Raw genomic sequence first — 15,472 nt, forward strand, 5'->3', positions numbered from 1 at the left:
ATACTCTGTTTCGGTTGCTATGGCAATATTACAACGGGCTTGATCATTGAACAGAAACACAATGACGCATAAGTTGTCCTACGGAGGCATTTGGGCTCAGCTCAAAAACGTATTTTTAGAAATTCACAAAATATCTGTGTCTTGGGGAGAATTGTGGCAGTCACATTAGGCTGCCTAAGAGCCAAGTCTGGTCACAGGTGTGACAAACAGGAAGAGCCTGCCCCGACTGCCATCAGCCCCTCTTCCTGATTTCCTGGGCTTGGGTTACCTCAGCAGTGGAAACTGTGAGCCCCGCCAGCTCACACAGCAGCCAGGCCAGGTCCCTGCAGTGACATGCACACCGTTTTGCTGGGTGTGCATGCCCCTTGTTTCAATAAGTTCCCTTCTTTAGCCTTCCTGTAGCGCCATAATGCAAACAGGGCTGTGAGCACAGATTCGTTCATAGCAGTGTTGTGGGTAATAGCAAAGCATTGGGTGCCTGCCGATGTCCATCCAGGGAGGATGATTACACAAATGATGGGACATTTATAGGAGGGACTTAAATGCTGTCCTTAAAGACAGGTGATTAAAGTTTGGTACAGTGTAGGAAAATGCTTATGATATCAATGTCAAATGTGAAAAACAAAGTGGGAAAGAAGTTCGTAGGTATCCAAAAGGTGTTTCTGTCAAATTCTGTTTAACACAGACTCTGGCTAGAGATATAAATTGCTTTCTTCGCACAAATATTCTGTTCTGCTTTTTTTTTTTTTCATGAGGGCAGAGGAAGAGGGCCATAGAGGACCCAGCCTGGTGCAGGGGGTCCCAGAGCAAGGAACTCACCATTTCTGGGAGCTGCAGCTCACCAATCCTGCAGGAGTGAAATGGTGTCTAACCCAGAGAGGCTATGTGCCATGTGAGCCCCCACCCCACCCCCAAACCAAGTGTTGGCCCAGAAACTGGCTGAGACTTTAAGGGGGCAAGAGGCTAGCTGGTGCCAAGGTAGGACTCACAGGGAGTGGGTGGGGGGCGGCTGAAAGTCTCAGAGCACACGCTTCCTCCAAATGGCCCCTTGGTTAGTCATCCCCCAGCTCGTTCCCTACCTCTGGCATGGGCTACCTGGTTGTAAGAAAGAAACTCCTTCAAGCTGTTTCAGCAGCAGGAGCATTCAACAGAGGAGAGCTGGGACTGCAAGGGGTCCCTGCGGGAAGCCCAGGAAGCCCTCGGGCAGTGATGACCTCCGTCTGGGACCATCTCTGCAACCAGTCTACTTTACCCTTCTCTCTCCACCAACACTTGGTTCCTGTCTCCAAAAAAGGCCGAGGTCAGGGTTGCCACCTGCCGGGGCTCAGCTCTATCTGAAAGGTGACAGGGGCTTCCCACACCTCGGCCTGCAGTTCCCAAGTGCCTCCCAAACCCTGGGCCTGGGAAGGAGCCTGCCTGGCTCTAGTGGGACCAACTGTGAGCACCATCCCAAGGTCTCTCTTCACCCAAGGGAAGGGCTGCAGCTGAATAGTCCCTCCTGTGGACTCCCCTTCCACCTGCCTTCAAAGCCCCCACACTCACACTTTCAGGGATTGCCTCCCCCTACAGCATGGCCTCTCCCAGTGCACACCGCTTGAAAGGTCTGTATTAGCCTCACTGCAGAACCCCCCCTTCCCTCGAGCCCCAGCTCAAGCCAGCTGCCCCTGCTTCTGGGGACCCCACTGAAAACCTAGTTGTGCTAATGGCCTTTAGCTCTGTTATAGGCTTCCTAGCCTCTCCTGTGTGTGTGCCCCAATTAGGACACGGGATGTTTGGGAGCAGAGGTCCTGCATGGGTGTCTTTGGAGTCCCTGTGATGCCCAGGAATATGCTGAACTCCCTTGATTGATCAGCTGATTGTCACCATGGGGTTGGCTGGTGGCCAGCAACAGGTGCATGGAGTGCGGGCTCTGATGACCTGTGGGGAGTCTTCGCTGAAGAGGCCAGGGTTAAAGATCAGGCTGCTGTGAGGCTCTGCTGGCTGGGGCTGCCATGTGGGAGGGGATGGGGCCCAGGACAAAGTCCTGTAATAAATTACGTGGGGCCGGACTGCTGGGCCATTTCCTCTTGGGTCCCTTCTGCGTCTTCCTCCTCTCCCTTACTTTCTGACACGCCCAGAGCCCTGGCACTGCCTTGTTTCCCTGCTCTTTCGGAGTGCCCAGGGTGGAGGGGAAGGGAGTCAGCGAGACCCCTGTCCTGAGAAGGTAGGGGAATACGGGGGCTTCTCTGCCAGCCGGCTGCACCGGTGGGGGGGCTGGGAGGGCTATGTTCTGCCAGCTGGGAAGATGGGAGGAGGGAGTCACCCCTCGGGAGGAGGGTTGCGGGGGGGTGGGGGACTGGGGGGGCTGTGTCCTGCCAGCTGGGAGGATGGGAGGAGGGAGTCACCACTCGGGAGGAGGGTCGCGGGGGCGGGTGGGAGGTGGGCTGGGAGGCACGACTTGGCGAAGCCCGGCAGGGCGCACTTGGAAACAAGGTGGGAAAGGCCTGAGAAGTAGAGAGCTAGAGATTCCTTTCAGGAGCCTAGAAACCAGGAACACCAGCCCAGAGATTTGTTCCATCAGGATGCAGGGCCGGCCTGGGGGCCGAGGAGGAGGAGGAGGAGCAGGAGGAGGAGGAGGGAAGCCAACTGGCCCTCTTCTGTAAGAAGGTGGACTCACTGGCAGGGGGGATGGCGGGGTCGGGAGGCAGCCAGGCCAGCTACCCTAGCCGGCAGCCTTCTCATAGCAGGAGGACTCACCAAGGAGGAACCATAGAGTGTAAGGGACCGCCTGGGCACCGATCATCTGGCACCTGACAGACGTCAGCTGTGCCACATGTGCCATCGCACTGTGCCCTCACAGCACACTGGTGTTATTGCCTCCATTTTATGGACAAGGAGACTGAGGACCATGGAATGGGGCGCAGAGTCGAGACTGGACTCCAGGGCCCAGGCTCCTCTGACTCACCTGTGTATCATCTTGGACAATTGCAGGCAGTTGTGTCAATCACCTCTGAAAGGCTTGGGCCCCTGGGGAGAGGCAGGACCCTGCCAGCCTGGCCCCAAAGCCTCCTTGGTGGGAGTGTTGGGTTGTTGGGGCCCCAGGGGGCTGGGGGAGGGTTTTTTTCTCACTTGAGCTGCCGGCGTGCTGGGCATCCACCCCTATTTCACAGATGAGAAAATCTGAGATGCAGAGTAGGAGGGTCTGGCAGCCAGAGGAGTGGGGCCCCATCCTAAATCTTCTAAGTTGGGTATGTTTGTTCCCCACAGCCAGGCCTCCCCCTGAGTCCACACTCTGTAACTCTGGACTTGAATTTTGTTCTAACCCATAAAACCCCAAAACTCCATTGCAGATTTTAGTTCAAAGAAAACCAAAACTCTGCACGGGGCTGGCTCTCTAGGCCTGCAGCATGTGGCCCCAGGAAATCTGTTTTGAACCACTCAGCTCAATAGCACTTCCTGCAGGAAGCCTTCCCCACTGCCCAGGACCTGCCAGGCACCCTGCTGACTGGCCCTCAGGTGCCTCTTCCCAGAGGACCTGTGTCCGTGTCTGGCTTAGGTCCTAGGGTATTCTCACTCAGGCACGGGGCGAGGCACAGCTCTGTGGGGAAGTGACGCGGCACGATGAACACTCCCAGTTACCCAGTTGCATCTATGTCACAGCACGCTTTTCACATCTTGCACCACATCTCTTGCTTCCATGGTGTCACTCAGTCCACATGACATGCTGCAGTGAGGAAGAGCAGGAATTGCAAGTTTTTCGCAAAAGAGGGCGTTGAGATAAAGGAGGATAACATTCTTTGCCTTGAACCACTGAATATGAGTACCCGGAGGTGCACAGGCTGGATCTCCTCGGGGATCTGTCCCCTGCCTCCACCCAGGGCGTGGCAGAGGACAGGCACTGGGGAAGATACATTGAAAAAAATGCAGTAGCTAGTAGCAAGCAAAGCTAGGAACAAAGTCTAGTTTTCTATCCAATGCCACTTGGGACTCCCTTGCCTACCTCCTCAATCAAACAGCATGCACTGTGTTCCTTCACTGCTGGGCTGGTGAGGTGAGACTGTGTGAAGGAAAAGTGACCCCACCAGGGGCATAGACCACACAGGCATCAAGAAGTCAGAGGAGGAGATGGCTGGGGCTGAGTCCAGGGTGGGAAGGAGAAAGAGTGACAGAGAAGGAGGTGAAGGGACACAGATGGGCTGTGTAGAGAGGATGGCTTGATGTCAGTGCTGGAGAACTGGGATGTTCCAGGCCAAGGAAGTGGCATCACAAAGATCTGGTCTGGGCACAGCCAGTTCCTACCAGGAGCCAAGTGTGGGAGGAGGGAAGCAGTAAATGCTCCTTCCATGATGACAGAACTGCGCTGTCCAACACAGTAGCCACAAGCCACATGTGGCTACTGAGCACCTGAAGTGTGGTTGGCATGACTGAGCAATTGAATTTCTAATTTCAACTACAATGAATTTAAACGTACACAGTCACATGTGGCTAGTGGCTACCATATTGGACAGTGCAGTCCTAGAGAGTGCAGCGTATCAGACCAAGGGGAGAGGTGAAGTAAAATAAACAAGGACTTCACAGCCAGACGAGCAGGGGTTCAAATCCTGACTCAGCCACCTACTAAGTGTGGGACCTGAAGCCCCAGTGTCTTCATCTGTCAAATGGAACCATGTCAGTTACCATGTAGCATTGTTGTGTAGATTGAATTAATGAACTACTGTTGGAAAACTCTTAGCAGCGTGCGTGAGTACAGTCTGAGCCCCTACTCTGTTCTGTGGGGAGGGACAGAGTGTAGAGGGCAGGCAAAGGAACCACAGCACAGTGGAACAGTGTATGTTAGTCTGTAAATCCCTCAGTGATCACCTGCCTTATTCAAAAAGTAAACAAAAGAGAGTCACTTGAGGCAGCTTACAGAGGTACCTAGAATGCAACAAAATCAAAAATAAAATAAAGGAGAAAGCAAGAGGAAGGGAAAATTAAGGTAGAAAAGCACAATTCAGCTCTCTTAGAGGAAGGCTAGTAAATGAAGTTCCAGTATATTTGCTAGACATAGCCACCACGTTCATTGTGAGAGTCCTGGTGGGCAATGCAAAAACGAAAATGTAAGCAGTGCCGAGTTTAAACATGCCCTTGTTAAGAACAAGCTAGTCTCTGAGAAGAAGCCCGGCTTTCCTGATGGGATGTCATGAAGGGGATACCAAGCAAGGGAATACCATTGGCAAAAATAGTAAATTCAGGAAGGCTTCTCAAGGGCCCTCTCTTCCGAGGTCTCTCTGGGCAGGCTGGCAGCACTCTGCCACAGCAAAGCTCTGAGAAGGTCTTCTCTGGGCGAGTGAAAACCGTGAGTTTCAATGCAGGCCAGGGTCTTCTGGAGCCAGAGAAGGTAGACATTAGCTACAATGGCTGAGTACAGAGTCAGGGAGGCTGCAAGGAAACACTCAAGCCAGGTCTGAAGGAGTGGGCCAGAGATGAGGCCGTAGAGGCGGGCACTTGACCTGTACCTGCAGGGAGCCCTAGAGGCTTGCGTGTCAGGTGTGCAGGGAGGAGGGATAAACCTAGTGTAAGGCCCTGGGAGGGTCTAGGAGCCAGGTTCTGAGAAAGCTAGGTCCCTCAGCTTGACGTGAGCACACACAGCAAGGTTTTTGGCCGTAGGGGTGGCCAGGCCCTGTGCTCACTAGGGCAGGATGGGACGGAGGCCTATAGCTTCACACCCTGAACTCTGGCCTTATCTGGGCAAAAGAGAAGGGATCCCTGGTGAGGACCCAGGAGCATCATGTCTCTGGGCCGGGGGTACCTCTTGGGGACATATACCTCCTGAACTGCCAGTCACATGGTATTCACAGGAACGCCACCCCATTGATATCACCCCACATGCCAGACAATCCTGTGTGGTGGGACTCCCTTTCAATGGAGGGTGTGTCCCTCTGGGCCCTGGGCTTTGGAGAGGGGCTGAGCCATCCTGGCTGCATCAGGGCACACGGAGAGACTCAGAGTCGGGGTTGACAGGCCCTGTCCCAGTGTGCACTGCCAAAGCAGCCACTATGAGCTCTCGCCTCGATGGTGCTGCTATCAGCCCCTCCCGGCCCTCCCCGTCACTGAGCTTGGTGGCTGATCAAAAAGGGAGTAGGATTTCAGGAAGCCAAACAATGCCATAGACAGCAACGCAAAGAATAAAAGCAAAATAAATAATAAAAATATACGGATATAGAAACATAACAGAAAGGAGCAAAATGTGAAGGAAAATTCTTCCCCCACCTTCCTCCCTCTCTACTCCATGCCAATCCTCAGTTCCAGAAGAAACCACTGGTAACAGTTCAATATAATTACCTCTAAAAAGGATGTATCTCCATCTTTATATATATGCATCTTCCATCTGTTTAAACAAAAATAGCATGATACTATAAAAGATAGCTCACTTTTATTTCATACTCAAATATCAACACACGTACTAGATCAAACCATCTGAAACTACCAATATTTGGTTGTCTTGAGTGTCTGCAGTGGGATGGTCTAGTCAGAGTCCCTGTCACCTGCTGGACTGTGCTGCCTTCCACTGAGTGGTGGCCTCTTTCACCTACGCCAGCCCATTTTTGTTCCCGTTTGGAGTGACAGATTCCACATCAGACACCCTTGGCTCTGGAGGAGTTGGCTGGTTGCACAGGGTAACTTCCAAGCCTCTCAATCCCTCACCCAGATCCAGACACCCTTTCTGCATCCCTTCATTGCCAGCCCTCCAGGGTAGCGTCCCCCCTCTGGACTAGCTTCCCATAGACCAGAGAGTCCGTGTGTGTTTTGCTTCTCAGACCGCAGTCTCCTGTTCGGTGCCCCATATACCACATGGCACACAGCCCCTCCTAGTCCCAGGAACATTTTGACTCTCTCCCCAACTCCACCTCCCCACTCACCTTTCAGCATTTCTTTACCTCTTCTCCCATACTCCACTTCAGTGATACTCAGAAGCCCATGATAGTGGTGTGGCTTTAGACATCCTACAGCTCTGAAGAGGGCTTTGGTAACCAGCTCACCCTTCTCCTCTCAGGTGATGGTCACCCCCATTCTGGTTCCTTAGGTTCAGTACACCCTGGGGCCAGTGCAGGACACTGACCCTGGTGGGCTCAGCAGCACACTGACCTACTTCAGGGCTGGGCAAGGGGCCTGAGCTAAGAATAAAGCATCTCACTAACAAGAAGCAGGAACTTGCAAATACTCTGAGGGCTTTCCCTCAGGGGCAACACCATACTTACTTCCCTGGGATGGGGGGGGCATGTCTGCTCCCATCTTCCTGGTGGCCATCTATCCATCTACCCACCCACCCACTCATTTATCCATCCATACATTCAGCAAGCATATTGTGAGCCCCTACTGGAATGAGTAGGGCATAGTTCTGTTTTTAAGATTCTTGCAAGTGTGAGAGAGACACACACAGTGACACATAAAAACAGCAATAAGAGCTGAGGTAGAAAATTATAGCTGCAGCATATGAGGGTGTGTGTACCTGTGTGTGGGTACATACAGGCAAGCACATGTGTTCCTTCCAAACTCCTATCAGATGAAGTACACAGACACCAAAGTGAGAGAGAATGCGGGGGGGCTTCTGGAACTGCATGAAATTTGGTGTGGCCTGTGGGAGGAGAGGTGAGATACAAGGCTGAAATCTAGACAGGTCATGATCCCGAAGGACCTGAATGCCATAAGGGTATGACGCACATGCTCCTGGCTATGGAGAGGTATGATATGGTCAGTTTTTTGTATCTTTTAAAGATCACTTGGTTGGTAGAATGGAGAATAATTTTTTGGAGAGGCCAGGAAGCAAGTCTACCTGGGAGGCTTCCTGTCTCTCAAGTGAAGGATGACAGGGGACTAAGAGATGGGCAGGAGGCATCACAGACTGTAGTTTTTCCTTTCTTTTAGTGTCTTTTACCTGGCTTTGGTATTAGGGTAATGCTGGCTCAGAATTAGGAAGTGTTGGGAAGTGTTTTCTGTGCTTCTGTTTCCTGGGAGATGTTGTAGAGAATTGGTACCATTTCTTCCTTAGATGTTTAGTGGAATTCATTGGTGAAACCATCTAGGCCTGATGCTTCTTTTTTGACAGGTTGTTAATTATTGATTCAATTTCTTTAATAGATATAGGCCTATTCAGATTGTCTATTTCTTCTTGTGTGAGTTTTTGACAGTTCTGTCTTTCAGGGAATTGGTCTATTTTATCTAAATTTACCAAATTTGTAGATATCTAGCTGTTTATAATATTCCTTTTTTATCCTTTTAATGTCAATGGGATCAGGTCAACTATCCTCCAGATGTCCCTCTTTCATTTCTGATATTATAAATTTGTGTCTTCTCTCTTTTTTTCTTGGTTAGCTTGGCTAGAGTTTTATCAGTTTTATTGATGTTTTCAAAGAACAAGATTTTGGTTTCATTGATTTTCCCTATTGATTTCCTATTCTCAAATTTGGGATTTCTGCTCTAATTTTTATTGTTTCTTTTTTTCTTCTTCTTGCTTTAGGATTATATTGCTCTTTTTTATCTAGTTTCCTAGGGTGGAAACTCAGATTATTAGTTTTAGATCTTTCTTCTTTTTAATTTTTTTAAAGGTTTTGTTTTTAAGTAATCTCTACCCCCAATATGGGGCTTGAACTCACAACCCCAAGATCAAGAATCACATGCTCCACTGACTGAGCCAGTCAGGCACCCCTTAGAGAGAGAGAAAGTGCACAAATGAGCTAGGGGCCGAGAGAGAGAGAGGAAGAAAAAGAAGTGGCTCATCCAAAGTGGGGCTCACGCTCACCCAAAACGGGGATTGTGTTCATGAACTGTGAGATCATGACCTGAGCCAAAGTCAAATACTTAACTGACTGAGCTACCCAGGCACCTCTGTTGTTTATAATTATGTAATGCCCTATTTATTCCTCATAATTCTCCTTGCCCTGGAGTCTGCTCTGTCTGAAATAACCAAAGCTACTCCAGCTTTCTTTTGATTAGTGTTAGCATGGTATATCTTTCTTTATCTCTTTATTTTTAATCTGTTTTTATTTTTAAAGTGGGTTTCTTGTAGACAACATATAGCTGGGAACCTCAAGTTTTAATAGATGAAATCTTCAAATGAAAGCAATCATTTAAAGATGGGGATAATAGGATGACTCAAATGTTTAAAAAAATTTTTTTATGTTTATTTATTTGAGAGAGAGAGAGACAGAGCACGAGCTGGGTCAGGGCAGAGAGAGAAGGAGACAGAATCTAAAACAGGCTCCAGGCTCTGAGCTGTCAGCATAGAGTCCAACGTGGGGCTCAAACCCACAAACCATGAGATCATGACCTGAGCCGAAGTCGAACACTCAACTGACTGAGCCACCCAGGCACCCCATGATTCAAATGTTTTATTCACAATTGCTAATAGCATTCACTGGGATAAAGAATGCATGGAAAAGAGCAGATGCGGAAACAGAGGAGATGAGTTGCTGTGGTCATGCTGAGTTTAATATGTCCATAACCTATCTGCTGGACATATCCAGAAAATGGGGCTTTGGTAGACCTGGAGTTCAGGAGAAAGGTGGGGATTGGAGACATTGATTTTGGACTTGGAAGTGCATTAATCCTGGCAGTGGCCCTGGAAGAGGGTGGGAATGCACAAGGGGGATGTGCAAGCTGAAAGAGAATAGAATGGGGGGTCACCAGATCAGGGAGAATTCTTTGGTTTCAATGACTTAGCTCAAATAATCAAAGTACAAAAAGTCAGAGACAGAATTTCTGTCCTTTGTCTCCTTCCAACTCCCAACTTTACTCTCCCAAGCCAGCTGTTTTCAGGACATTAGGACAGTAACCTCTGGCAATTTTGGAATCACACTTCAAATCTTCGTGGCTGGAAAGAAAACCAACCCCCAGTTCCAATTAGAACATCTCAGGGAAAGCCTGTGGTTGGCCCTTGCTTGAGTCATAGTCTGGTTCTGGGTACCATGATTTATGTCATTGACAGTCCTTATCCGGAACACAGTTTGGACAAAGGAAGGAGAATTTCCCTGAAAAGAACAGAGGGAGGCACTTCAAGCAGACCAAAACAATCAGCATCTCCCTCAGACAGGAAGAGGTCAAGGTGAAGGGAAAGGCCCTAGGAGGAGATTGGGGGCCATATTCTTATGGCATTCAGGTTCTTCAGGATCATGACCTGCCTGGATTTCAGCTTTGTATCTCACCTCTCCTCCCACAGGGTACAGCAAATTTCATGCAGTTACAGAGGTTGATTTAGCCTTTGGTGTCTGTGTACTTCATCTGATATGAGTTTGGAAGGAACACATGTGCATGCCTATACCCCTGGAAGGCAGCCAGGAGCTGGGGGCAGGTTTGAAAGGAGGCAGACCAGGGTTGGATTCCCAGCTGTGCTGCTAACTTACTGGGTCACCTGCCCTTTGTGGGATCCCATTTAACAAATGGGGGAACACCTGTGTTTTGGGGTGCTATGAGATTTATATAAAGTATGTCATGTGTCTTTAGCTATGCTGCCTTGCTTACCTCAGCACTCCCTATAGTGTGTGGTGGTGAATGGCTTTCACAGGTGTCCAAGCAGATAAAATTTGTGCTTCTGGATGACAGGGACTGTGTCTTAAGTACGTTCGGAACCACCTGGACTTCCCATGTCGAACCCAGTACTGAGTGCAAAACAGATGTTCAATAAAGATGAGATAGGATAGAAGAAACTGAGAAAGCATCTTCTCACACTTAGGAGGGACGGTGACTTATTCGTCCATTTATTTGAGAATCATTTCTTGAGCTGGGCCCCATGCAGGGCATTCGAGGATATGCTGAGGTGCACACATGGCCCCTGCCCTCCAGGGGCTCCAAGGCAGGGCCATGAGGACTGATGATCTGCTTTTTCTCTGCTCACAGGTCGGGGGAGCTGCCACCCAAGATGTCGGCCTTCAGGCTGGTAAGAATTGCATCTATTGCATCCAGGGATTATCTGGGAATTACACTCAGCGAGAGGCAAGGAGAGCCCCCAAGGAAAACGTCAGAGACAAGGGAGTAGGAAGAACAAGACAGATTATATTACCTAAAGAAAACGAGTCTGGCCAACCTCTGGGCCTGAGCAGGCGGCCACACTTGGCGCAGTAATCCCTCACTTCTATTTAAGGCTTAAATGCCTTGACAAGGGGATTTCTCTTTTGTTGTCTCATTGCAACAGTTGCAAGGAGCTCACTCAGAGTGGATGGGAATCAAATACTGGGTCCAATCTCAACTTTGGGCTCTTCGCCATCTTCCCTCAGCTTAATAAACATCTAAGCGCCTGCTGTGTCCCAGTGGCCAAGAGATGGCTCCATGTGGAAAGGAAGCAAATGCTGAGACACTGCCCTGCCCTGGAGTGGGGGGTGGGGGGCACAGGCCTCCAGGCAGCTGGGGTGGTGCAAGCATGATGAGAGAAGGTTGGAGGCTGGAGGAGCCCAGAGGAGAGTCCCAAACCAGCTTGGGCATTCTTCCCTGCCCTCCACTCCACCCCACCCCTGAATTCCAACCCCAACCCAGGAAGGCTGGATAGAAAGAAGTCCTTTTTGATAAGAAAATGCCCCAGATATTCTTTTTCTGCATGCAAAGCCACACAGTGGCCATTGTCTCCTCCTGGCTGCTGGATCCACACTGCTGAGAGAGGACAGCATCACCCAGCAACCATGGGCTCCTGCAACCAAGCCCTCCAACTATCTGAGTCACAGAAGGGTGGCTAGGGTTGTCTTTTCCAGAATAGAGACAGGCTGTTCTAGGCTGGAAAGAGAACATACGTGGTTTCAAAATTCAGGCTGCAGGGGCTTTTGGTATCTAAATCACTTTAGAACTTGGCACCATTTTGGAGCATGAGGAGCATGAGTTGTAAGGCAAAGCCAGGTTTATTTCACAAAGGAATATACCCATGGGATGCATTAGTCCCAAGGGGCCCACTGGGAACATGACTAACTTCAAGCAGAGTTTAGAAAGCTACCTTTTGGGGGCATATTATGCTCAACTGCAATGGTACACCTGCTCTGTCTTCTAAGATTGCAAGTTCCTTGGGAAGACAGTGATGGCCTGATTCACCAATGGTCCCTTTAATGGGTCCTAGTGACTCCTGAATAAAGGGCAGAACCACACTGTGCTTATTCCTGACATACCATCCAGTGGTTCTACTCCATGCCCGGCACCACTCAGGCTCCTGACCCACATTATATTCCATCTTCACAACAGCCCTGGGAAGCTGCCCCATTCAATAGGTGAGGAAACTGATGTCAGTGAGGTTAAGTGACTTGCCCAAGGCCATCTCACTCATGGAAGGTAGAGAAGGAATGAGAACCCAATCTGTCTGACTCCAAAGGGGCTAACCATTAGGCCGCTCTGCAAAACTGTGCCACAGCAAAATGCCATAACACATACCACAGACTGAGCAGCTTAAACAACAGAAATTTATTCTCTCACAGTTTTGGAGACTAGAAGCCCAATATCAAGGTGTCAGCAGGGTTTGTGTCTGGTGACACCTCTCTTTCTGGCTTGCAGATAGCCACCTTCTCACATGGCTTTCCTTCTTGTCACACAGAGAGAGAGAGTTCTCTGGTGTCTCTTCCTCTTATAAGGACACCAATCCCACCAGGTTAGGGCTCTACCTCTTTGACCTCATTTAACCTTAATTACTTTTTTATTTTTTTATTTTAATTTTTTAATGTTTATTTTATTTTTGAGATAGAGACAGAGCATGAGTGAGGGAGGGGAAGAGAGAGAGGGAGACACAGAATCCAAAGCAGGCTTCAGGCTCTGAGCTGTCAGAACAGAGCCTGATGCGGGGCTTGAACTCGTCAACTGAAAGATCATGGCCTGAGCCGAAGTTGAACGCTCAACCGACTGAGCCACCTAGGAGACCCCCTTAATTACTTAAAAAAAAAGATGTTTATTTATTTTTGAGAGAGAGAGAACACGTGCATGAGCAGGGGAAGGGCAGCTCTGCACTAACAGCAGAGGGCCCAACACGAGGCTCAAACTCACAAGCTGTGAGATCATGACCCAAGCTGAAGTCGGATGCTTAACTGACTGAGCCACCCAGGTGCCCCAACTTTGATTACCATTTTAAAGGCTGTATCTCCAAATACAGTTACACTGGGGGATAGAGCTTTGATATATGAATTTAGTCTACAACAGGCTTTAATGTTTACTTTAACCTGTATTGTTGAGAAAACTCAAACATGTTGAATAACTACATTATGGAAAAAAGTATCTTTTTGAAAACAATTAGCAGTGGACCCCGCCCCCCCCCCAGGCTAATAAAAATCTTTAAACAAATTTTTTAATGTTTATTTATTTTTGAGAGGCAGGGGTATCCGAAGCAGGCTCTGTGCTGACAGCAGAGAGCCTGATGATGGGCTTGAACTCATGAACCATAAGATCATGACCTGAGCCAAAGTCAGATGCTTAACCGACTGAGCCACCCAGGCACCCTGTAAACTCTTTTGATATAATTAAAATAGGACTCGAGTTGAGAGAAATTTGATTTTTGCACTTCAGAAGTATACTCCAGGCTGGGAGTGAGTTGGGGGTTTCTCCAGCAGCGGCTGAGGGGTCCTTCCTCAAAGAATATGACAAACTCGCTGCTCTGCCAGTTGCTTGCTGTATGACCTTGGCCAGGCTTTCCATTCTCTAGACCTTAGTTTTACCACTAGTCAGATGAACATGGGGCTGTCTGAGACTTCTCAGGACATCAGGGGCAGTGCCCTTTCTGACCCAGTGGTCCTGCCCAGGAGTGGGGAGACACAGCTACAGCTTGTGAGGTGCAAAGACCACACGCGAACTAGCCACCTATTACCCTAGTCAGCTGATACCCACTCCTCCAGTCTTCCTCCAACCTCTTTCAACCTCCTCCTCCTGATTTCTCTGGCCACCTCTTAGAGACAGACCGGCATGGTTCATATCCCAACACTATCACTTACATCTTCGTGGTTAAATAGAATTAACGATACCATTGTCACAGGATTACATAGGGTCATTGGAAGTCATACATAATCCCAAACTTTGATAACAATATTAGGACCACTAGATGTTCTGAATGTGTACAGTGGGTGACAGTGGTCTAGACTAAGGAAACAGCACATGCAAAGGCCCAAAGGGATCCAGGTCATGGTGCATCTGGGAAAGTACTGGGAGCAGGTGGTAAGTGCCAGGGCTGAATCTGCTCTGTCCACTGTGGTGGTCATGAGCCCCAGGTGCTACAAATATGTCTGCGTTGAATCGGGATGTGCTGTAAGTCTAAAGCACATGCCAGATCCAAGGACTCAGTACAAAGAATATAAAATATCTCATTAACAATTTTTACATTTCTTACCTGTTTAAATGATAATATTTTGAATATATTGGGTTAAATAACAACATTCTGGTGCAGCCACTCTGGAAAACAGTACAGAGTTTCCTTAAAAAGTCAAAAATAGAACTACTCTATGACCCAGCAATTGCACTACTAGGTATTTACCCAAAGGATACAAAAATATAGATTTGAAGGGATACATGCACCCTGGTGTTTATAGCAGCATTATCAAAAATAGCCAAACTATGGAAACAGCCCAAATGTCTACCCACCGAAGGATAAATAAAAAGTGGTGTATATATACAATGGAATATTAATCAGCCATCAAAAAGAATGAAATCTTTCCATTTGCAATGATGTGGATGGAGCTAGAGTGCATTATACTAAGCGAAGTAAGTCAGAGAAAAACAAATACCGTATGATTTCACTCACGAGGAATTTAAAACAGATGAACATAAGGGAAGGGAAAAAAAGAGAGAGAGAGGAAAGCAAACCTTAAGAGACTCAACCATAGAGAACAAATTGAGGGTTGATGGAGGGAAGTGGGTGGCAGGATGGGCTAGATAGGTGCTGGGCAATTGTGATGAGTGCCAGGTGTTGTATGTAAGTGATGAATCACTACATTCTATACCTGGAACCAATTTTACCATATATGTTAACTAACTTGAATTCAAATAAAAACTGAAAATAAAAAAATAACAGCATTCATAACATTAATTTCACCTGTTTTTCTTTACATTTTAAAGGTGGCCGCTAGAACACTTTCATTTTTTTTTTTTTTAGAACATTTTCAATTACACATGCGGTTTGAGCTGTATTTCTATTGGATAGTGCTGGCCTTGACCACACACTAAGGATTTACAAATTGTGCATTGTATACAGCCTCCCTTTCTGGCAGCTGAGGGGATAGGATGAGTGCACTGGGCTGTATCACTTGCCCCACCCCTAAGTAGGAGGGGATGGTGCTCACCAAGAACCCCATGTATTGGGGAGGGGTGAGTCCTCAAACAAAAGTTGAAGTCTTTTAAAGAAGGTGATTAGGTCTTGCATTGCCCATGTATTGTTCAACCATTAGATTGTCCCTGATTTTGGCTTTGGGGATCCCATCACAAGGATGCACACACAAGGTAGCTGACTTAAGGATGAACATGTAAATAGATCTTTCTCTTTGCCATCATCACCAGCTTCTTCACCCTC

The 15,472-nt window shown here is 48.3% G+C and overlaps 1 protein-coding gene across 1 annotated transcript in view; it reads left to right on the forward strand.

Moving 5' to 3' along the window:
- The first annotated feature begins 2,051 nt into the window (after positions 1-2,051).
- The window catches only part of MYO7B (myosin VIIB), an 82,019-nt gene continuing 68,598 nt past the window's right edge, over positions 2,052-15,472 (forward strand). The window contains exons 1-2 of the mRNA XM_078451426.2: positions 2,052-2,203; positions 10,855-10,894. Coding sequence (XP_078307552.2) covers positions 10,877-10,894 — 18 coding nt within the window. The 5' untranslated portion in view covers positions 2,052-2,203; positions 10,855-10,876. The remainder of the gene's footprint in view (positions 2,204-10,854; positions 10,895-15,472) is intronic.

The sequence above is a fragment of the Panthera onca genome, chromosome C1, assembly GCF_046562875.1.
Source record: "Panthera onca isolate mPanOnc1 chromosome C1, mPanOnc1 haplotype 2, whole genome shotgun sequence".
Lineage (NCBI taxonomy): Eukaryota > Metazoa > Chordata > Mammalia > Carnivora > Felidae > Panthera > Panthera onca.